This window comes from Capricornis sumatraensis, chromosome 2 (assembly GCF_032405125.1).
Source record: "Capricornis sumatraensis isolate serow.1 chromosome 2, serow.2, whole genome shotgun sequence".
NCBI classification, from domain to species: domain Eukaryota; kingdom Metazoa; phylum Chordata; class Mammalia; order Artiodactyla; family Bovidae; genus Capricornis; species Capricornis sumatraensis.
In genome coordinates, this window is record NC_091070.1 from 85,776,565 (window position 1) to 85,801,397 (window position 24,833).

General features: G+C 36.3%; 1 protein-coding gene across 1 annotated transcript in view; it reads right to left on the minus strand.

Annotated features, from left to right (window-relative positions):
• The window catches only part of PIAS1 (protein inhibitor of activated STAT 1), a 125,708-nt gene that overhangs the window by 19,209 nt on the left and 81,666 nt on the right, over positions 1-24,833 (minus strand). Inside the window, exons 4-8 of the mRNA XM_068964770.1 lie at positions 24,692-24,739; positions 20,917-21,007; positions 20,126-20,260; positions 12,054-12,159; positions 1,320-1,393 (exon numbers count right to left, since the gene is read on the minus strand). Coding sequence (XP_068820871.1) covers positions 1,320-1,393; positions 12,054-12,159; positions 20,126-20,260; positions 20,917-21,007; positions 24,692-24,739 — 454 coding nt within the window. The remainder of the gene's footprint in view (positions 1-1,319; positions 1,394-12,053; positions 12,160-20,125; positions 20,261-20,916; positions 21,008-24,691; positions 24,740-24,833) is intronic.

The window sequence follows — 24,833 nt, forward strand, 5'->3', positions numbered from 1 at the left end:
ACAGGGACTTCCCTGGCAGTCCAGGGGTTAAAACTCTGCCTTTTCAGTGCAGGGGGGCACAGGTTTGATCCCTGGTTGGGGAACCATGTGGCATGGCAAAAAAAAAAAACAAAAAACCCAAAACCCAAACAAACAGGAAAATCCTGGAGTCAAAATATTTTCCCTATAAAAATGACTGGCCATAGTAAGGGAAAAAAAAGATAGAAGGTTATATACAAAATAATAGGTTTGGTGGTTTTTCTTAATTTCACTGTATTTTTTTTACAGATGCTTAATAGTGAAGAGCAGTTCTCTTAACAAAAGTTTTTTTTTTTTTTAAGCTATGCAACATATTGTATTATAAACTAATTCTTGAGCTACAGACTTTTTCATTACTTTTTGTGTTGAGGTGTATTTTTCACTTGTGTTGAGGTTTTATAAATTATAAGAGACTAAGATATAAGACAAATAAAACAATTTTTGTTTAAGAATAAATTAATCTTAGATTAGTAGGATCTCAGTATTAAAAGCCTTCAATATCAGACTTGCCTGAACAATCCCAGCAAATGAGGAAATAGCTGAGTCCTCTTATTTTTCATATTTTCTCCCCAATTTAAATATGATTACAAAAGGCAATCAAAATGTAACTTACTTTTAGATTTTCACGTATTTTTGTATGAAAGCATCATTCAACTACCATTCCTACTACTGGTAGACCTAATATCAAATTAGTTAAAAAGCAAACCTTAACAACGCATTTTTGGAAACATTCACTACCAGTTTTCACTTAGGTATTATATTTATTTTATACAAATGAATGAAACTGATCTCATTTTCTGGTTTAAAAATATGTCTAGTTGATTTTTATATGCATACCAATTCAATTATTCAGTAATAATTCAATAATTATTCAATTATTATTAAACAATAGTTTTAAATTCTTGTTATAGTCATTGCTGACAAAGTGGTTAAGCTAAATGTATGAGTAATCATGGCCAGATTTTTATTCAGAAGCATACTATTTAATAAAATGAAATTTCAATAAATACATTGAAATGATAAACATGCCTCATTTGGAGATTTTACACTTAAGTCTGAGAGACAGTCATCTAATAACCATAATCAATATTTAAATATAACTAAGAGTAGAAAAATTTTATAGACACAAACTTGTTTACATTTCAAATCCTAACACTACATAATATCTTTTACTTTTCATAAACTCTTAACAAGTGGGTATGTTTCAAGGTAACAGAATTTGTTAAATACTAGAAATACTTAATAAAAAAAAGAAAATGTGTATTAAACCTCCTGGAGAGCAAATATTAGTTAGCACTTACTGGACATAGTAGAGAAACCCTCAGGCTGGTTGTAGCTATTTCACTGTCTGGATCTGCAGTCAACTTCTCTTTAACTGACATTCATCAAAGAAAAAACAAACAAAAGAAGTTTATTAAAGATGTATCATTGATGCAACACAAGAAAAAGAATGAGGAATTTTAAAAAATGGCACTAAAGAATAATCTGCTCAATTATTTTCCAATCAACTGAATGAAAAAAACAATTTTATAGTTTATAATCTCTACAATAAGCAAAGGAAGGAAAATGACCGTATACCTATCTATAGACTAACTACATTTCCTGTAAGCTTCCTATTTCTCACCGACAAAACAGAAGTTGCACTGCACTAACATAAAGGGAATTTATACAGTTTACCATAGTCAACTGATGGCAGACCCTTCTTTTGTAACTCTAAGAAACTGGATAAATATCTTCTTCCTTTTAAACTATGACAATATTATTTTAAAAGAAACTAATAAAAACTACAAAACATGTATAAATTTTTACAAAGCTCAGATAATAAAAATATTTACTGTAATTCTAATTTCATACTGTAAAAAGAAAAAAGTTCAACTGCCTTTTTAAAAACCATATAATTATTTGAGTTTTATATTTATTTACCCATAACCTGATTAGTTACACTATCTTGGGCAAGTCAATCCTCCTCTCTGAGATTAACTTCTTGGAAAATAACAACCCACACTAAATAATCTCTAAGTCTTCTCAGTTCAAATTTCCTGTGGTTCTTAAGAGAGGCAGCACTGGTAATTTTACTTTTAAAGCTATTCTGTTACTCTTGGTCAGTCTAATACAACAAGGATCTTTATACTTCTCATCTGCAAACCAGCAACATTCAGGTTACTTCTGAAAACCCTAGAACTTCAATTAAACTTTAACACAAAGTGAGCCAGGATATACCTAAATGTAATATTCAAATAATTTTAGAAACTGTTTCACAGTAACTTTAAAGTGTATTTGTGTAAGGGGGACCAAGCGGAGTAGTTGTGGACATAGTTAATCACAGAATTTCAGACCTGAGGCACAACTGATTGTGACCAGACAACTGACTGACAGATGGGTAGAAGCACAGATATGCATAAATACACAGAGAGAAGAAAAGGGAAAAGTACTTGGATAAAGAATTTCAGAACAGATGTCTATTGAACTAATAGCCATTTATAAGAATTAAGAATCCTGCCTTTATTAAGCTTGATGAGCGTATAGTCTGGATTTTTTTTGAAGTGGTCCAAATCTTAGATACTCTATACAACTGTCTCCATAAACTAACTAGTGGATCTCAACTAAGATGCACGTCAGAACTACCTACAGAGCTTTCTAATTTATAATTGCCCAATGAATCAAAATAGAGAAGAGGGATACAAATGAGTAGTTTTTTAATAAAAAGTTCCAGATGTGATTCTGATGACATACTAAAAAGTAATTTTATGGCCTGGAAATTCTGAAAATTTAATGTCTACTTAACTTGTAGGCTATCACATCTAAAAAGGCATACAATCCATGGATTTTGTCTGGAAAATAGTTATCATATCACTTATGCTAATTAATTATATAAGTAAACTATGAAAAACATGCTTTTGCCATTATAGACCCAATCTTAATCCTTTCTTAAGATACATTTAATGAATAGTATCTGCTTAAAGGTGACAACTGCCATATGATAAATGTGATTACTAACCATTTTACAACCACCCCTCTTAATACCCACACAGCAAGACAAACAGCAATGGGAACAGTAACTGACTTTAGGTTTTGTCTATATGAAGTTCAGTGTTAGTACTCTGAAAAGAAATGAAAAAGGAGAGGCAACCTGAGGCAGTGGTTCAGAGCAAAGAATCTAGAGCCAGCCTAGATTATAATTCAGCCTTAGTCACTTTTCTGTGCCTCAGTTTCATCATGCTGTAAATGAGAACAATACTAATAGCTCATAGCATTGTTTTAAGAATTAAATGAGTTAATACAAACAAATGCTTTAAAATAACATTATTCTCAATAAATATTAGCTATTGTGTGGATGGGGAGGGAGGTGGGAGGGAGGGAAAAAATATTAGCTATTGCAACAAAATAAAATATGATTTGCATGTTCATTTTCTTTCAGAGCTGAAAGATTTTTCTGAAATTATTTTAGAATCAGTTTGTCACTTTCTTTTACAAAAAGCTTTGCTTTTTCACCTTTGCCATTATAGATTCAATCAATCCTTTCATGTAGAGATACTTTTTGAGGATCTTGATTGAATTGAATTTAACCTACAGATCAAACTGGAGAGAAATGACATCTCTCCAGTAACAATACTGAGTGTTCTGACCCATTAACATGATGTATCTCTCCGATATTCAAGTCCTGTTTTAGTTACTCTTACCAGTGTTTTATAGTTTTCAGCATACAAATCTTGCACATATTTTGCATAATATATCCCTAAGTACTTCATTTTTTTGATGTTACAATGTTTATAAACTGACCATATAAATTCACACATTAGCTCAAGTAGCTTTTTCTTGGGGAGATTCTTTGGGATTTTTTCCCCTACACAATGATGTCATCTTCAAATAAAGACAATAATTATTATTCATTTCTAATCGGTTTCTTTTTTCTTGCATTATTGTGCTGGCTAGGATCTCAAGGGCAATGCTGAACAGACGTATTAAGAAAGATATTCTTGCCTTATTTTCAATCTTAGGGGTGAAGTTTTTACCATTTAATATGATATTAGCTAAAGGCTTCTTATAAAATACCCTTTCATACATTAAACAACCCCCTTGTCTCTACTTTGCTGAATTTAATCATGAATGGATATTGAAAAAGTGACCAAAGCTTTTACTGAATCTATGGTGATGATCATATGATTTGTTTTCTGTTTAGTTTGCTGAGGTGAATTATAATGACAGATTTTTAAAAACACTTAATGACCCTAATATTCCTGTAAAAACTATTTGATCACTATCCATTACCTTTTTATATACTATATTTAGTCAAAACAATTCTGAAAAAGAAAAAGGTAGAGGACTACCCGATTTCAAGAATTACTATCAAGCTTTAATTAGTAAGACTGTGCTATTGGTATAAAGATAGACAAATAGGTCAATGGAAGATAATGAGGGAGTCCAGAAATAAATTTATATACCTATCATCAATTGGTTTTTGACAAAGGTGCCAAGGTAATTAAATGGAGGAAAAATTAGTATTTTTGACAAATGTTATGGAACAACTGGGTATCTATATGGGAAGAAAATGAACCTATAAGTTTACCTTAATTTCTGATAAAGTGTAGGGACTTCCCTGGTGATCTAGTGGTTAAGAATCCACCTGCTAACGCAGGGGGCCTGGGTTTGATCCCTGGTCTGGGAAGAGCCCACATGTGCCATGAGTCTGTGCTCTACAAGAGAAGCCACTGCAATGAGAAGCCCATGCACTGCAACTAGAGAGCAGCCCCTGCTCGCTGCACCTACAGAAAGCCTGCACGCAGCAACAAAGACCCAGCACGGCCAAAAATAATGTAAAACAAACTGCAGACCTAAACTAAAACAATAAAACTTCTAGAAGTATAATGTTTGTGAACTTGGATTTGGCAAAGATTTCATAGTATACAAAAAGCATAAACTATAAAAGAAATGGGAAAAATTTGAAGAGACATCTCATCAAAGAAGCTGGAAGGATGGATGGCAAATAGGCACATGAAAAGATGTTTAACAGCATTAGTCATTAGAAAAGCACAAATTAAAACCACAAATGACATATCACCTACACAGTAATCAGAACAGCAAAATCAAAGCAGCCTGACAATACCTACTGCTAGTGAGAATGGGGAAAAACTAAAAATTTCAAATCTTTTTGGACAGAATGCAAAAATGGAACATGCACTTCGTAAGAAACTGCCAATCTCTTTTCCATACATTTATCATGTGACCCAGCAATCCTAGTCCTGAGTACTTACCCAACAGAAATGAAAACATATGTTCACAAAACTGAGATATTCATATGCAAAATGTAAATGTTTCCAGAAACTTTATTCATAACGAAAAACTGGGAACGATCTAAATGTCCATCAACTGACAAATGGATAAAGAAATTACAGTACCAATAAATGGAACATTACTCAGTAATAAAGAGCTCAAACTACACAAATGAACCTAAAAGGATTATACTATGTGAAAGAAATCAGAAATGAAAGGCAGGGGGTGGGATGAATTGGGATTAACATATATACACTATTGATATTATATATAAAATAGAGAACTAATGAGAATCAATTGCATAGCTCAGGGAACTCTACTCAATGCTTTGTGATGATTTAAATAGGAAGGAAATAAAAAAAAGGGGGGGATGTATGTATATGTATAGTTGTCTTACTTCGTTGTACACTAGAAACTAATTCAACACTGTAAAGCAATTATACTTCAATAAAGTGTGCGTGTGTTAGTCGCTCAGTCGTGTCCGACTCTTTGCGACCCCATGGACTGTAGCCCACCAGGCTCCTCTGCCCGTGGGATTCTCCAAGAAAGAATACTGGAGTGGGTTGCCATTCCCGTTTCCAGGGGATCTTCCCAACCCAGGGATTGAACCCAGGTCTCCTGCATGGCAGGCAGATTCTTTACCATCTGAACAACCAGGGCAGCCTTCAATAAAAAATAATTTTTAAAAAAAAGGCTACATGTTGTGGGATTTCAAATATCTGAAATTCTGGAAAGGGAAAAACTACAGAGACAGAAATCATATTAATGGTTATGGGAAGTAGGGGAGAAGAAATGAGAGGAACTGTGAAGGTCCATAGAGGAACTTTCTGGGGTGAAGAATGTTACATGTTTTCATTGTAACATGTGGTTCATGATTGCATATGCCTGTCAAACTCAGAATGTACACTTAAAAAGGTTAATTTTTACTGCTTGTAAACTTTGATAAATACAACCAAAATATTGAAGAAGAAAGATAGGGGATGGGAATCACTATGTTAAATTTCAGAAGAAAGTATGGAGGAAAGACTAAGTAAAGTATTCATCGTTTGTGGGCATGGGAGTGAAAGATAAAAACAAGACATGATATTTATCCTGCTGCATCAACCAACATGTGATAAGTCTTCCAGGAGTTCAAGTTTTCTTGTGTCACTGTGAGCTGCAGCAGTAACAGTATTTCCTTTATGACCCATAACAAAGTTACAGTTAGCCACATTAAAAATTAATCTTTGAAAATCCCTGTTGTCTTGTGCTATGAGAGTTGGCCACTAGTCACATGTGGTTATATTTAAATTTAACCAAATGTAAAATTCAGTTCCTCAGCTGCAGTACCACGTTTCAAGTGCTCAGCACAGACATGGCACTGGTGGCTACCACACGGGACAGGACAGTGCTGATGCAGAGCATTTCCATCATCACAGATGGTTCTATTAGTGCTGTTATAGGTTTAAAAAAAAATTCTATCCCTTTTAGACTTTTAAAGCTGGAAACAACTGAACATATTAACCACGTCCAACATGTCCATTTTATAAACAAGAAAACAAGAGGCACAGAGATGTGACCTTTCACTCACGATCTCTTCTCATCAGTTTACTTAACAGAAGTCTTAGGGTCTACTATGTGCCAGACCCTGAGCTAAGCATTAGGAATTCAAAGAAAGATAAGATTAAATTCCTGCCTAAAGGAATTCATAGTCTAGATGGGAGCAAAGATACTTAGTTGAGAACATCTCTAATGCACTGTAATGGAAACTGGCTGAAACTCAATGCATTAACTCTGGGGGTTCTGAGATGCCTCTGGGAAAAAGTGAAACATGCAGGACAACTAGAATCAGGCAAAGGAGGTAACAGAGAAGTTCGAGTCACAGAGAACAATACTGACACAGCACTGAGGAAAAGAAAGAATTCATTATTTCTGGAATATAAAGAATGAGAGAGGAGTGAATACACATGACAACCGAAAGTAATAAACAGATGCCACACCAAGGAAAGCTATACGTTTCCATCATCCTAACAAAGTTGGTTTTAATTTTTAAATTTCTATTTATTCTTGGCTGTGCCGAGTCTTTGTTGCTGCCCCAGCTTTTCTTTGGTTGTGGTGTATGGGCTTCTCTTGTTGAGGAGCACAGGCTCTAGGTGTGCAGGCTTTAGTGGTTGTGGCGTCCAGGCTTAGCTGCCCCACGGCATGTGGGATCCTCCCACTTGGCTTTGAACCCATGTCTCCTGCATTGGCAGGTGGATTCTTTACCACTGAGCCAGGAGGGAAGCCCTCAAAGTTAGTTTTTATTCCATTGGTGTTAGCAAGCCATGGATTGCAAAAAAACAGATAAGGCTGCTGCTGCTGCTGCTGCTAACTCGCTTTAGTCGTGTCCGACTCTGCGTGACCCCATAGACGGCAGCCCACCAGGCTCCCCTGTCCCTGGGATTCTCCAGGCAAGAACACTGGAGTGGGTTGCCATTTCCTTCTTCAATGCATCAAAGTGAAGTTGCTCAGCTATGTCCGACTCTTTGTGACCCCATGGACTGCAGCCCACCAGGCTCCTCTGTCCATGGCATTTTCCAGGCAAGAGTGCTGGAGTGGGGTGCCATTGCCTTCTCCAGGTAAGGTTAAGTCATATTAATCATTTAGATTGCTATCAGAAGAGAGATAGGAAAAGGGGGCGCCAAGAAAGAAAAGGAATAAATAATTCAAGAATAGGTTTTTCAAATAAACTTAGGATATAAGAGCTTAAATGAGGTCAGTGATGGTAGGGAGAGAAAATTTGACAAGAGTTGAGAAATATTTAGGGTTTATGTCTGATAGAACTTGTGAGTTTTCACTCCTCGAATTAAAGGAAACAGTGGTATGTTTCAGTGAAGACAGCTACATGTATCTACACTTGAAATTCAGGGGAAGGCCTGGAATGAAAATATTTGTTTGGGAGTTGGTGCTAACTTAAACCACAAAGGTGAATGTGATAATCTCTAGCAAAAAGTATGTAGAGAAGTGGACCAAGGACAAAAACCCAGGGAAAACAAACATTTAGGATGCTTCCCTTAAGAGAATCCATTGAAGGCAAATGACTGAGAAGAGAGACAAGAATTTCAAGGGGAAAGTTGTTAGCACGAAATGTAGCAAAAATACCTAAGTTATACATTGAAAAAACAAACTTTAAATTCGGCAATCAGATTGTCACTTGTGATATCTGCAAGAGTAGTTTCAGGGGGATGATGGGAGTTAAAAGTTCACAATGGTTTGCAGTGAGGAGGTAGAAAGGGAAGTGTCGACTACTCTTTGAGGAAACTAGGATGAGAATAGGAGGAACACAGGTTCCTAGAGAGTACCTTGCTTTTGTATTATTTAAAGGATGAAAAAGACTTGACAGTGAAGGTTGACAGAAAGACCCGGTGGAGAGGAAGGAACTGAAAATATAGGACAGAGAGCAGACAAGTGAGCAGAAGGGCCTCATAATACTGTTTGTGAGCATCTCCATCTGAATGCCTCACAGGTATCTAAAATGTCAAAAGTCCAAGGATGGACTCTGATCTTGCTCCTGCAACCTGATCTTTTCAACGCTGTTTTCCATCTGAGTAAATGGCACTATCATGTAAGCTGGTGCTTAGCAAGAAACCCAGAACTCCTTCATTTCTTTTTCTTCGCTCCCCACACATAATCACCATTCTCCCCTTCAACGTCTCTCAAAACATCAACTTCTATTTTCATCATTATTACTCCAGTTTAAGACAACATCTCTGTACAACTGGGTTTCTAACGGGCTCACTTATATCAGCTTAGCCCCCCTCAGTTCAGTCTAAGTGATCTTTTCATTGCCCATATCCGGTCATACTGCTCTGCTTAAAAATCCTTTAAGGGTTTCCTGTCATTACCTTTATATCACCTGTAAGAACTCACTCCATGGCTATCTCTCTGGCCACTTTCCTCCTTTGCCCTCTCCACTCCAACCCCCCTAGCCTTGTCTCTTGATACATTCTCCTCCTATCTTGGGGTTTAATTCCTCCTCATCCTTATCATCTTGCCTTAAACATCATAGCACCAGAGGACTATGTTATCCTGCTGTCACCTCCAGGGTTCCCTGTCTTTCTTCTTTAAGACACATGTCACAACTGTAATTCATTAGTGATTTGTGCAATCATTTAATTTTGTCTTTCCCATCAGACTGCAAACTTCTCAAGGATGCAGAAACAGCATATGTTTTGCTTAATACCATGTTCTCCTGTGCCTGGGACACAGTAGACTCTTAAACAATTTCTTGAATGAGATGAATGAATCAATAGATTAATATTGGGCAGGAAAAGGGACATTTCCTCCTGAGATTGAAGAGAATAAATAAGGATAAGTACGAATAAAGTTACGGTGACATTAAGGAAGAAATGGACAATTTAGAGACGTCATATAGCACCAGTTTTCTTACACTGACAGTGTGTTGAAAGAGAGGGAATATTGTTTAAGCATGGCCAAGGTTTAAAATGTCTGCTCAGGAGAAAAAGAAGCGGAGACAGGAGCCTGACCAAGAATTAGTAAAGGACTCTTGTGATAGTTATGAATGGAAAACTCTACATGAAGGTGGAAACCACAATACAAAAATCTACTAAATCAAATGAACCAGAGAGTGGATTTCTCTGTGAAAAGCCTAAATACTATTGACTTTATTTCAGGAATAATGTCCGATTTATTTCTGCCAGTAGAATTTATTGATGAGAATGACTTAAAATGAACATATTTGGAGGTAATTAGAGCCTTCAAAATATCTGAGATATCCACCAACATTTTCTTCTGTCAAGTTGTTTCACAGAATCTTTTAATTACATAATTAATGTGCCAGGAAAGTTACTTCTTTAGAGATAGCATAAAGGCAAACAATCTGTTCTTCAGTCAATCACATGTTTTACTGGTAGGATCCAGTGAATGTTTTGTTGGTTCCCCAGGCCAATTAAGATAAGACACAAAGTGTGATAAAAATTCTACCCAATCTCCTACTATTCTCCACTTCCAGGATGCATCAGAGATGAAATAAGCAGCTTTTGAGTTAAGTAGCTTTTCCTGCTTAACAGTGGCTAACAGTGGTTTGTGCCGGTAAAGAAAGTAACTCTAGGCTCACGTTTCCACTCCCCCTCCAGGTGGTGCTACAGCTACAAGTGGAGAAGAGTTTACGCTTGAACAAAGAGAGCTTGCCTTATTATTACTGTTGTGCCACTTAATAGCTTCATCAGCTTTTAGCTTTATTTCCTGGTCTGACCTTTTCCACACAGGCTCCCATAATTTAATAATACTTTCTGACTAAATGAGAGTCTAATATTATGTGGCAAAATACCAAGATTCTCAAGAGAATGACCAGGAATGGAGTGTGAAAAAAGAAAAATTCTTCATGTTCCTTCAAAGCAGGTGTCGGTCCCTTCTCTACTTTTAGGGTCTCTACTATCTCCCTGGCCTTGGCAAATGGTGCTTCCACTCCCTTAGACATCAGCCAGACCACTAGCTCTCCACTGTCTATCAAGGAATGCCAAAAGAGGCATTAGCTACCAGTGTGCTCCTCTTGACTCAGAATATTTGCATTTTTAAAAGAGCCTCTTTTAAATAGAAAAATCCTTCAATGAACTCTGAAGGGTATACTGATATTCAGAAGTAGTGGGATCGTTTACTCTGGTATGAAAACAGGTTAGAACAAAAATAAAAGCCATGCCACAAGGGGAAAGCAAGAGGAAAGGTGGTCTTACTGCTTTAGTTTTTTTCTATCAGAATGTTCCTAACTACAAATCTGATAGGGGCTCATTAATCAACTCACATCAAGAATGTCCTTAAAGGGTAGCCGTCTAACCTTCATCTGTAAAAGTTTTATTTTCCAAGTGCCCATCTCCAGATACCCACAAATTCATTTATGAAGAATCTATCTCTTATAAAGAAGAGAATAAAGGAAGAACTTAGTTTACTTCTTTGGAAAGGCCATCAACCTCTGGGCTTAACCCTCACTGAGGCCAGAATAGTCTAGTTGCACCTTTCTACCTCTCAAATTCAACAGAACAAAAGGATCGATCCTTTCCACCAAAGAATGCAGACTTTGGAGGAGTGTTAGATTATCACGTGGTATAAACTTCTCGTTACAGATGAGGAACGAGCAATTCAGAGGAGGTAGACTGACTTTCCAAGGCCACATAGTTGACTAAAAGCAGAACTTATTTCATCATTTTATCTACCACCCCACTGACTTTCCTTTTACTTTGTTAATGAAGGGATGCTGTCATCACATATCCTTGGACGTTTTTCCTAGATAAACCTTAAATACACAATAATTGTTGTAAAATATATGCCAAGATTTTCTTTCCATCTTCTAGAATTCCTGAACATTTATTTTTAATGAAGCTTTGGCAAAATATTCTGTGTTCATATACTGATGTTACAAAGTTAATTTTAACATCAATAAAATATAAATTATACAATATAGGTCATGACAAAGATATTAAAACTTTTTTTTTGGCCATGCCATGCAGTATGTGGGATCTTAGTTCCTCAACCAGGGACAGAACCCATGTCCTCTGTAGTGGAGGCATGCAGTCTTAACCACTGGACTGCCAAGGAATTTCCTAAAACTACTGTTAAGTCTTGAATTACTCTAGCTCACAAAACAAGGTTTTCAGTGTTTTAATCCACTCTGACAAGCTCTAGTTAAAAAAAAAAAAACAACCCTAAAATTTCTTGAGTTGAGAAAACACTATTCTAACTTTTACCAAAACAGTTCAGCTGCATAAATAAAACAAGATTATCATACGTACTTAAAGCTCTAGAATGATCCGGGTTCCTTATTCCCTTTGCTCGTAACCTCTGAAGAAGAACTGTTGAGGACAACTGTTTTACAAGATACACTGCCATGGAATAGTTCTGGAAAAAAAAAAAAAAACGATGTAGAAAACAAACAACATATGTAAGTAAACAGATACATCTACTTTAACCCCAAAATGATAGAGAAAGAAAATTAACACCTGTTAAAACACCTACTGTGTGCCAAACACTATCTCAGGTGTTTTCATGAATGGTAATTCATTTAATCTTAACCAAAAAGCTGCCAAGGAAAGTGAAGTGTACAGAAGTAAAAGAATTTGCCCTAATTTTGCAACTTTCAAGAGATAAAGCCAGATCTGTTATGCTTCTGTATTACCTGACTACCTATGATTGAAGCTAACCATTTTAGGCACTTTTGAAAAAGAATATTATTTAAAATAAATATAAACCAAGGCCAGTAAGATGCCAAAGTCATCATAAACCATATTTAGTAAAGGTAGCTATTCAAAAAATTACAAATTACAAATGGTAATTTATACCATTGAATCTCTCTCTATGCTTTTAACTAGTTCTTGAAAAGACCCTACTTCGGCTATTACCACAAGAAGCAGAGGGAATACTAAATATTCCAAGAGAAGCTACTGGTTTGGCAAGTGAACAGATGAATATCCATGACCAGCAGAGGGATTACCCAGAGATGGAAGCAGGAGAAAGGGAACAAAGAAAAAGTTGATTAACAAGGCAAAGGAAAGGGTACATGACTGGATAAAAGGAATAAAAGAGGGCTGAAGCTTATGAAGGGTAAGAGAGGTAAATGAGGAGGCCCACTTCCCACTTGGTATTGGAATCAAGAAGGAGATCAAGAGACTGCGAAAGAAGCAAAAGGAAAAATAATTATTGCCATCTTCTACTTATTAGCTATACAGAGCTTTGTATGCACTCTTAATGTATACTATCCACTTCATTTAAACCTCAAAGAAGGCCTGTAAGAGATATGTAGGGCAAGTACTTTTCTAAGTAAAGGACTGATGCAATGGAAGCACACAAAATATTCTTTATTTAAATTTTAAAAATGTATGTAACCTGCTCATGATCATGCTCCCGCTTGGTGACAAAGGTGGCACTAGAAATCAAGAGGAGAGTAGGGATATCAAGACAAAGGACTCAAGGCCAAGGCCAGAGTGGCTCTCTATAGATCTTAACTTCACACACCATTTGATTTGACCCTCCTAACCTAGTCCAACGTACACTCCAACTTTCATTTACGTCCACTCTCTGGAAAACACAGTCCCCTCTTTTGGCAAGAGGAGAATATATACTATAATACACTCTGGAAGGTCACATTTTCATTTATAGTTCAGAAACTTATTGGTGCTCACATATTATACATTTTCCGGGGGCAGGGTTGGGGGGAGTACAAAATAAGCTAATGTGAGAAGGATAAATTAGGAGTCTTGGATTAACATATACACACTTCTGCAATGCAGGAGACCCTGGTTCAATTCCTGGGTTGAGAAGATCCCCTGGAGAAGGGATAGACTACCCACTCCAGTATTCTTGGGCTTTCCTGGTAGCTAAGACTATAAAGAATCTGCCTGCAAAGCGGGAGACCTGGGTTCAATCCCTGGGTTGGGAAGATCCCCTAGAGAAGGGCATGGCAAACCACTCCAGTATTCCTGCCTGGAGAATACCCACAGACAGAGAAGCCTGGCAGGCTGCAGTCTATGGGGTCACAGAGTTGGATGTGACTGAGTAACTAAGCACAGCATGTATATAAAATATATAATCAACAAGGACCTACTAAATAGCACAGGGAACTCTGTTCAATATTCTGTAATAACATAAATGGAAAAGAATCTGAAAAAGAATGGATATATATACATGTAAAACTGAATCACTTTGCTGTACACCTGAAACTAATACAACATTGTAAATCAACTATACCTCCATATAAAATAAAAGTTAAATTTAAAAAATTAACAGCTAATTTACTTTCATTAGACGTTTCCCTGGTGGCTCAGACAGTAAAGAATCTGCCTGCAATGCAGGAGACCCAGGTTCAATCCCTGGGACAGGAAGATCCCCTGGAGAAGGGAATGGCTACTCACTCCAGTATTCTTGGCTGGAGAATTCCAAGGACAGAGGAGTATGGCGGGCTACAGTCCATGGGGTTGCAAAGAGTCAGACATGACTGAGCAACTAACATAATTAAACACAATTATTTTTAATAGTCTTTCTAAAATTTCATTTATTTATTTATGGCTGTGCTGGGTCTTTGTCCCTGTAAGCAGGCTTTATCTCTGGTTGTGGCGAGTGGGGGCTACTCTCTAGCTGCAGTGCCTGGGCTTCTTGTCGAGGTGGCTTCTCTTATTGCAGAGCATGGCTCTAGGGTGTGTGGGCTTCAGCAGTTGCGACTCCGGGCTCCAGAGCACAGGCCCAATAGTTGTGGCTCACCAGGAATCAAATCCGTGTCTCCCGCATTGGCAGGTGGATTCTTTACCACTAAGCCACCAGGCAAGTCCCAAATCTTCTGATTTATTAATGAGAAGCAAATAAAACTTGCCAAAATTTTAGACTGACAACAAACATACCAATCTAATATAAAACTAAAACGCTTCTTTTGGAAAAAAAAAATCCTACTCATCTTTATTATTTGATTAATGCTTCAAGTATGACAGAAACTGAAGAAATGTTAATTAACACTGTGAAATCATCTACTGACAGCTTGAGTATTCAGCATCACCTAAGGTTTTATATAGATTTTTAAGGAGAGAGCAAGTAGAAACCACAGGTACAAGTGAAAATGTATGTTCACTCTAGCTGAAACACATAACAAGCAAAAAAAGCAAAGAGATGGTCAGCTGTTAAAAAACACATGTATTGATAATATAGAATTAAATTTTATATCACATGAAAGATTCAGCAGCAACTCCCTACTCCAAAAAAAACCAAAAAAAAAAAAAAAAACACCACCTTCATAGTGGTATAGTATCTCTTCTAGGTGGATGGTATCATACTATTCCAGCTACCCCTTCAAAGTGCTATCTAACTCCAACTACTGAAATACACTGTACTACACTAATGCTTTTGTCAAATGCTCTTTCAAAGGGTCTTCAAATTGTCTAATGAGTTCATAGGACATTTTCTTCATTATTAAGATATGATACACACATTAAGTATTAGTATTTACACAAGTATCTAAACTTCTCTACAATGACAGTTTAATAAATGCTAGATGCAGTGATTACTCTGAGGTAGGATGAGAAGTTATAGTTCACTTATTTCCTTCAAGCACTGTAGTAGCTTTTTCTAATTTTTTAATTGACTTATAACATTGCATAAGTTTTAAAGTGCACAACATGTTGACTGCAGAGTTAAAAAATATTGGAAGATGGTTACCATCACTATGGGCTTGCTCAGTTGCTCAGACAGTAAAGAATCTGCCTTTAATGCAGGAGACCAGGGTTCGATCCCTGGGTCAGGAAGATCCCCTGGAGAAGGGAATGGCAACCCACTCCAGTATTCTTGCCTGGAGAATTTCATGGATGGAAGAGCCTGGTGGGCTATAGTCCATGGGGTCACAAAGAGTCAGACATGACTGAGTGACTAACATTTCCATTCACCATTCACCACCTCACCGCATTTATTTCCTTTGAAGACATAACAGTAACATTTCTCAATAAAAACTTAATAATATAGAAATTAATCCCTCAAACAGTAAGAGATCCTACATGTACTGTTTAGAGTATCTTCATGAGCTGAGTAAAACTAGTGATCAAAAACCAAACTAAGAAGTTACTATAGTGCTATATTATCAGCAACCACATTTCCCTCCTCTCCCCCAGTTTCAGATTTTTTCACGGTTCATAGTAAACACCCTGGTGTTTATACACTTCCCAGGCAGGTTATACTCTCACACAGACAAACCCAAAATACCTGCAATACCTTCTTTAAAAAGGAGGAAAAAACAAGGAGCCCAAGGTATACCAGAAAAAGATCATTTTAAAGGATTGAAACCTAATAGTGACATATTGATTAGGTAAAGGAAAGAAGATGACCGTGATAGATGTCAAAAAGGATTTTGATAAAATATAAAAATTTACTGGATATTTCTCTCAAAAATATCCAGTAAAAAAGAGGATCATAGGATTATGTTATTAATGCAATTAAGTTCTATCAAGAATTAATGGTCATTATAATACTTAATGCTGTGACACATCTTCTCATTCATATAAAGAACAAGTCAAGTATGTCTATTAGTGTTCACATTATTTAACATTGTTCTGAAGGCTGTAGACAGTACAACAGAACAAGAAGAAGAAATTATGGCATAAGTATTAGGATTATCATTATTTATATAATGATACTTCTCAGACTCAAGACTGCTGGTCTGGAAACACTAAAACCCACTAAAACGTTATCAGAACCCACTAAAAAGTTATCAGAACCAATATAGGAATAGTAAATATTCAACAATAACTAGGTTTTAAATAAGTCAAAAATAAAATTTTAGAAAATACAATAGAAAAAGAACTATTTACAGAAGCAGTAATAATAATAAACAAGAATCAAAACAATATGAAAGATTTATGAGAAGAAATCTATTAAATTACAGGAACATGAAAGAAGATTCGAATAAATGGAGAAACACGGTTCCTGAAATAAGGACACTGAATATTGTAAATAAGTTAATCCTCTCTAAGTTAACACACAAATTTTAAGCAAGCTCATTCACTTCCAGAAAGATTTTGGGGAATAATGCAAGGGAATATGTCTTATTCTCTGTAATTACTTTTCCAACATTTCACTCTTCTCAAGGCCCTGATTTCTTCTCTCATTCTCAGCGGCTTCTCTCACTTCCTATTTCACAGACATACCCGAAGTCATCAGATCAGAGCTTAACTCATCTCTCCAGTAATAATCTCTCTCTTTCTCATACACACACACACACACTTCTTTTATTCCACTAAATAAAGAAGCTGTCCCTCTTAGCTACAATGAGTTATTGTGAAATTTACTACTGATTATTCTTTCTTCCTCTTGTATATTTAACTTCTTCCTCTCAAGACGATACTTGCCATCATCCTTTATACATGTTTAACACTCTCCCATTAAAGCAAACAAACAACTGTCATCTCACATTTCCCTCCAGCTTACCTGTAACTATTTCCAAAGCCACACTTCTACAACTCACGATCTCCATGGCCTCCCTTGCACCTGGTCACAATCTGGCTTCTCCTCCCACTATCTGCCAGAGCAGCTTATGCTCTATTTTTAATCCAAAAGGTATTTTTTTAGACTTCAAAAAATACTTATTTCTCAACACCTGTTCAATACTGCTTATCCTCTCCTCCTTTTTTGAAATTCTTCCCTTGGTTTCTCATATTCACCCTCGATTCTGTCACATCTCTGGTACTATTTCCCCATGCCCTCTTCAGGTTCATTCTCTTCTACCCAGTATTAAATGTTATCTAGTTCCTCAAGAATAAGTCTTCAATGCTCTCTTCTTCTTACTTGACACATTTTCCCTGAACAAAGTCAGCCTGCTTTTATGGCTCCAATAATCACCAATATGCAGATAATACTTTTTTTTCCCTCTAGCCCAAACTCTTTTCTGAGCCCATATGCCCACCTATCCAGAATATCTTAAAGGCATCTCAAACGCTAGCCATTCTCGCTCCTTTTCAGTTTCTTAAAACAACTGGCTCTGGGGTCAGGCCAGAAGAGTGGCCTAGGTGTTTGCCCACCCCACTAGAGGTGCTGAGTGCAGGGGGCATGCTCAGCACCCTGCTTTTGCTTGCAACACCCTGTTTTTGCTCCTGGTTCTTCAGAAGTGGCCGTGGGGTTTTTTTGGTCTTTTCATATTGTTTATCCAGAATTTGCCCCAACTGCACATGTCCGACCCCTCAACACACCCCTACCCTCACCCTGTGTAAGGCACAAACTTATCTCCCCTTAGGGAGAAAGGAAACAAGGGAACCTGTTGTTTGTTCTTGCTCCTCCTTGCTGCAGCAGGGGACCCAATAAAGTCTTGCCTGAAAAAAAAAAAAAAAGAACTAGGCTCACACCTGCCAGTGGGCTACTCTGAAGACCATTTGCTCTGAATCTTTCACCAAACTGATTCCTTCTACCCTTCTCTCAACTCTTAGCTCAGTCATTACATCCTCAGGGAAGCCCTGCCTGACCTCTCTCTAGTTCAAAGTGCCCGAATATACTCTAATATCACCATGCACCTCTTCTTTATATTTGCTGTGACACCGTTCACATTTTTGCGTGTAAACTGGATTCTGGCTCCAAGTCAGGGCTTTTTTTTCTCACTATGTTACTGACAGTTTTCAGTATCGTACATGGAATATAGCATAAATTCTGTAAACTTCAAATGAATTTGTGAATATACAAACTCATATAAAATTTTAATAATCAAAAATATTCTAAAATTGTGCCAGAAAAAGAATGCTAGGCTAAAAAACAATACAGCAAAGTGCAGAAACACACACAGGATAAATAAAACTCAAATATATAACAATGGTTACTTCAGAACTAGCATTTGTCTAGTTAATGGCGTTAGAACTGGCTATTTAAAAAATTAAATTTTTATTTCACATGTAAATTTACAATGGATTAAATATGTAAAGATAAAACAAGAAATCTCAGAAGTCGAGAAAAAATAAACAAATATTTATGTAAGATTGGGAAGGGCAGATAAACTAAATCCAACAGAGGCTGAGTGGAAAGACTATAAAGAAACAAAACTATGCAACTAGAGATTATCATACTAAGGGAAGTAAGTCAAAAAGAGAAAGAATTGCCATATGGTATCATTTATATGTGGAATCTAAAATATGACACAAACCAACTTATCTATGAAACAAACAGAATCAAGGACATAGAAAATAAACTGGTGGTTACCAAGGGGAACGGAGATGGGAGAGGGTAGGAGCAGGAGTTTGGGATTTACAGATGCAAACCAGTATATACAGAATGGACAGACAATAAGATCCTACTGAATAGCACAGTGAACTACATTCAATAACCTGTGATAAGCCACAATGGAAAAGAATATGAATAAGAATGTAAATATACATATCTATATATAACTGAGTCATATATCCTTGATGTATAGCTGTAATTAACACAACACTGTAATTCAAGTATACTTCAGTAAAAAATAAATTAAAAGAAAAAAAGAAACAAACTGGTTAAAATTTGGCTCCATAATAATTTAAATCTTCTACACATTAAATAATCACATAAATGAAAAGGCAATAAACTACAAACAAACATTTGCAGCATGTGAAAGGTTAAATCAGTAATGTAAGAACTCATAAACAATAAAAATAAGAAAAACAGCAACAGAGAAACAGATGTTGATGTATTTTTAAAATGTGAATAATCACAAATAAATTTGTTCAATCTCACTAATAATAAAAGGAGTACTAATTAAAGCAATCTAATACCACTATTTACCTATAAAAATTAGTAGAGATTTCAAAGAAAATAAAACCCAAGTGTTATCAGTCAACAGGCATATGAAAAAACACTGAAAGTCAGAGAATAAATTTGTACAACATCTTTTGGTAAGGCAATCTGCCAGTGAACACAAAATTTCTTTAAATTCTGATGGTCTTTGATTCAGCAATTCCACTTCAGGGAATTTACTCTAAAGAAAGTACTATGTATGCATGCAAAGTTAGAGCTATTAGGATAGTCTTCAAAATGTTCTTTGAAGTAAACAATCAAATAAATAAATGTTTAACAATAGGGAATAGGCTAAACTATAGATACTTGTATTGAAATATGATGTAGCTGTTTCATACAGATGAACGTGAAATGACATAGGAAGATGTTTATGAAAATACTTAGTGAAAGTTATCGTTATAAAATATTGAATATTACAAGATCCCATTTTTAAAATGGGAACATGTTGAAAATTCATTGTGAGACAAAAATAAATCCTTTGGTAACTCATTTTATACCCATTTTATTTATATATAAGCTCAAGTAGCCACAGAGCTTAACCCTTCCTTATAAAACAAAAGTCTGGAAGAAACAAAAATTTACTCACTCTTCCAATTTCTGCAGTCCAAGAAACAACAATGGTGTTTGGTACAGTTGTAGACAATCGGACAAGTGAGGTGATATTAATTGGTCGGCTGGGTCGCTTTGGTTCCACACCATTTTTAGTAGGTGGAAGATAACCCTAAGGATGAAATATAACATTTCTATTTATTACTTCCACAACCATTTCAACTTCCATTCCTTAAAAAAAACAACACCCTACAAACTACATATTAGAAAATATGAGTATTTCCATTTAAAAGTGGAGAAGCAAACATTTGTAAGAGTTTTCTGTACATGTCTCTAAACTACCCTACAGTCTCATTAAAGTAAACCTGAGAAAAATATTGGTGATAGAACTTAAAAATCTCTAAAAATTTAAGAATCATGTTGAATTCATAAACAACTTGGATAAACACATAAGGACTATTTTAAAGGTGAGCAACAATAGCCCCCACTCCTTCATTAAATGCACAGCAGTCTTCAAATCTCCCACCTACCACAAGGTTTCAGACACAAGAATACATCTGAGGTTTGATGAAACAATCTCTTCATCCCAAAATTAAATAAAATACTAAAAGCTACCACACCCAACTCCAAGTCCTAGACTATGTCTCCATAGCTAATGTCACAGCTGTTAATTGGACATAGTTGGTACAAGTGTTTCACTCAGTCACATGAATATACATCCAAAATAAAGACGTTTTCTTAATGAAAAACTATGATTAACAACAGCTGTGATGACTTATTTGCTAGCTATGTTGGCAACGCACTGGAAAAATAGCTTTTAGGACTTACTGGAAGGCTGCAAGGTTTTGTATTCACTTTCACACAAAGATTGGGTGGGAAGTGATCTTCTTGTGGACAACTGGTTTCTGATAAACAGAACCTAAACAATAAAGAACAAATTTAACTTCCTTTATTAAAAGATGATCTCACTGATATTTTTGTTCCATAGCTAACCTAAAAGATGGGCAAACTTAACAGCAACAACTATTAAAACTAGACATTTCATATTACGAATAAATGCATTTAAATAGGATCAAAATAAATAATTTTGTCCATGTAGAGTTTCAGTAGTCACAACTACTAACCTGTAGTTGTCCTCATAATATTTCCAGTCATTTGTTCAAGCATGCTGGCGGGGGTAGGGGTTGGGGGGTTGAGGTGGGGTGCTCTGGGGTTGAATACATTTAAGAAATTTTGGAGAGTAACATGGAACCTTATATTACCATATGTAAAACAGATAGCCAATGGGAATTTGCTGTATGACTCAGGGAACTCAAATCAGGGCTCTGTAACAACCTAGAGGGGTGGGGTGGGGAGGGGGTTCAGGAGGGAGGGGACATGTATATGCCTATGGATGATTCATGTTGATATTTGGCAGAAAACAATGAAATTCGGTAAAAGCACTCATTCTTCAATGGAAAAAATTCAATTAAGTTTTCTCTGTACAGAACATCTCAAAGCTAATAAGGACTGTAAATTTTTAAGAGGGAAATGTATGTGTGTGTGCTCAGTCGTGTCTGACTCTTTGCAACCCTATGGATGGTAGCCCGCCAGGCTCCTCTGTCCATGGGATTCTCTAGGCAAGAATAACTGGAGTGGGTTGCCATTTTCTCCTCCAGGGGATCTTCTCAATCCAGAGGTTGAAGCTGTATCTCCTGCACTGGCAGGCAGATTCTTTATCACTGTGCCACCTGGGAAGCCCGATATAACACATGGTATTTCCCAAACTTATTTGTCTATAATACATTTTTTTGGTTCTCAGCAGAATATACTGAAAATGCTAGAAGTCAAGCTCCAGGATCAAGTTTTGTCCACCAAGTTCAAGTGTTCCATTAGTTCCTGAAAACTGAGGATGTTGAATAACAACATTATTTGTATTATATCCACATGTTTAGAATACTATTTAGAAACTCACAAAAATATTTACTTCTAAATTAAATGCGTAATCTTTCAGGAAAAACCAAGACAGCTACATAATTTGTACACTCTCAATCTTTTCATTCTATTTTTTTTTTTTTTTAATTTGGCTGCACCAGGTCTTAGTTGTGGTATGTGGGATCTAGTTCCCTGACCAAGTACCGAACTGGGCCCTCTGCACTGGGAACGTAAAGGCTTAGCCCCAGGACCACCAGGGAAGTTCCTTACTCTATTCATTCTTACATAGATTGAGAAATAGATTAATCTGCTATTTAAGACAACAATTCTCAATTACTTCCTTGTTCCCAATCCCACCTTTACAGAATGTTTACAGAACTTTTTGAGTTATATGTTAAGTATGCTATCTCTGAATTCTATGAAATATTCATTGTTTTTACACAAGTTTTACACAAGAAGCACAAGTATCTTCTCTCAGTAATCTGCCTGCCATGGAATTTGTGTGAGGGAAGGTCCACAAATGGGACAATTTTCTATATAAAATTTTATGGGTACATACATGGTCATCTTTAAGCAGGGACAATCTATAGTTTCCATTACATTCTCAAAGAGGTTAGAGAGTCATAGAAAGGTTTAGAATTACCAACCTACAAAGATTTTCTCAAAATATACTTAGCACACAGATATCAACACCCACAAGATCATCTCTAACCCCAGCAGAACCTTCTATGATAGGCCAGTTCTTCACACAGCAAAAGTCAGAGGATGCTCCAGTTTCAAATCAATTATACCAACGCTGTGGGAAATCAGAAACGTGGACCTGGCTGCCTGAAACCACCGAAAACCAAAATCCATGTGACAAGTTGACCCCTATTCAACTATGTGAAAAGTGAAAATCTAAATCATTCTTACAAACCAAAGGTTTTTTAAAAAAGGAACAATAGCAGAAAGCTTCTATACAAATGCTCAGGGAGGTGGAGAGGGGAAACAGATAAATGAAAACAGATTAGGAATCTAATAGAGAAAATACTGATCTTAATTCTGACCAAACTGTTTTTCATGTTTTAGATAAAGACTTATAATTAGGATAGTAGAAGGTATACGCTCCAAACTTAATACCCTGGGATTGCTGTGGGGGATGGGCAGTGTAAGGATGAAAACAATTTAGCAAAACACAAAGAACCACATAATAATTCCCCAGTATAATACAAAATACAAAACTTTTTCCATTAAGTTCCGGAGATAATTTGAATTTAAAATAGCTAAGCCACTCCAGTATTCTTGTGCCTCCCTGGTTGCTCAGACAGTAAAGATTCTGCCTGCAATGCAGGACACCTGGGTTTCATCCCTGGACTGGGAAGATCCCCTGGAGAAGAGAATGGCTACCCACTTCAGTATCCTTGCCTGGAGAATTCTATGGACAGAGGAGCCTGGCAGGCTACAGTCCATGGCGTCTCAAAGAGTTGGACATGAATGAGCAACTTTCACTTCAGAAGCCATTTTTAACCATCACAATTCCCTTAGAATCTCTGAGTTGATCTTAGAAAGAAAGAAAACCTTCCTTTGGAATGAGATCAATACCTCTTGCTGCTTTAAAGAATGCATGTATGGTAATGCTAAGGATAGCAGGTGGATCTTCTGTTCTAGAACTATGGTTTGCAAATTTAGTCTTGGGATATTCTCCTCAAACGAAAACTAACCCAGAAGTCAAACATGTAAAAGCAGGCCAAAGCAGCCCTACTTTGGTTCAGAGTGTGTATGTGTGTGTGTCAGGTAAGAGAGTTGGGGTGGGGGAGAAAGTGGAATGATAGCCAGAGAGTAGACCCCAAATGGTGGCTTCAAGCAACAGTCTGAAAACCACTGTTTTAAAAGACAAAGTCACATACCAATATGAACAAAATGTAAATTGAGGCAGGAAGTAAAAACTATTACAGCAATATGTAATTATTTATGAAGGCATCAAATTTTAGCCCTTCATTCAGTCATCATCATCATCTGCCCCTGACAGAGGATAAAGCACCTTTCACACAGAAACACCTTTGTCAGTGCCTTCCAAAACCAAGACCTCAATCTCTCCTTTGCTTTCTCAGTTTTCATCACACTATTTCTAAGTCTAGATCAGAGGTTTTCACGTTATTCCATGAAGAACTGAGCTGGTTCTTTAATCTCTTTTCTGATCTCTTAGTATGTATATAATCTGTACATACAACTTAGTATTTGATTTTGAGACTGGGCTATGTGTTTGACTTATCCTTCCTACTTTATAGGGAAAATAGCTTCCGGAGGAAAACAATCGTCTTTATTTTCTCTTCTATCTCTATCACAACAAGAACAGTGTGGGGCACTTAGGTCTACACTACAATAGTCACTGAGTAAAAAGAACAGCATAAGATGGTTTATGTAAGCAATGAGAGAGACATTAACATAAAAGATGTCTTAGATACTCTTAGAAGAAATGGGCTAAGAAAAGAAACTGAATATGGGACAGTACCACGTTGGAAAATTTTCATTTTGCTTTTCAAATTTATCAAGAGATGTCTCACACAGAATCTAAATTAGAGAGTATTTAAAAGTTAATGGCTTAAATATAGGACACAGAAAATACCTATTGAAAATTAGAAAGATTTTAAAAATCTTTAAGAAATATTGACTTTTAAACTTTGAATATATACTGTAGTCAATACTTTACCTTAACTGGACCTGCACTGTGAAGTCACATTTGGTCCCAGAAATATCCCTAGAAAAGACATGGTAAGAACTAAAATTATTTTAAAGACATACACAGGAAAGCTGATTCAAAGACACAGCTAACTCCAGAACGTATATCAGAA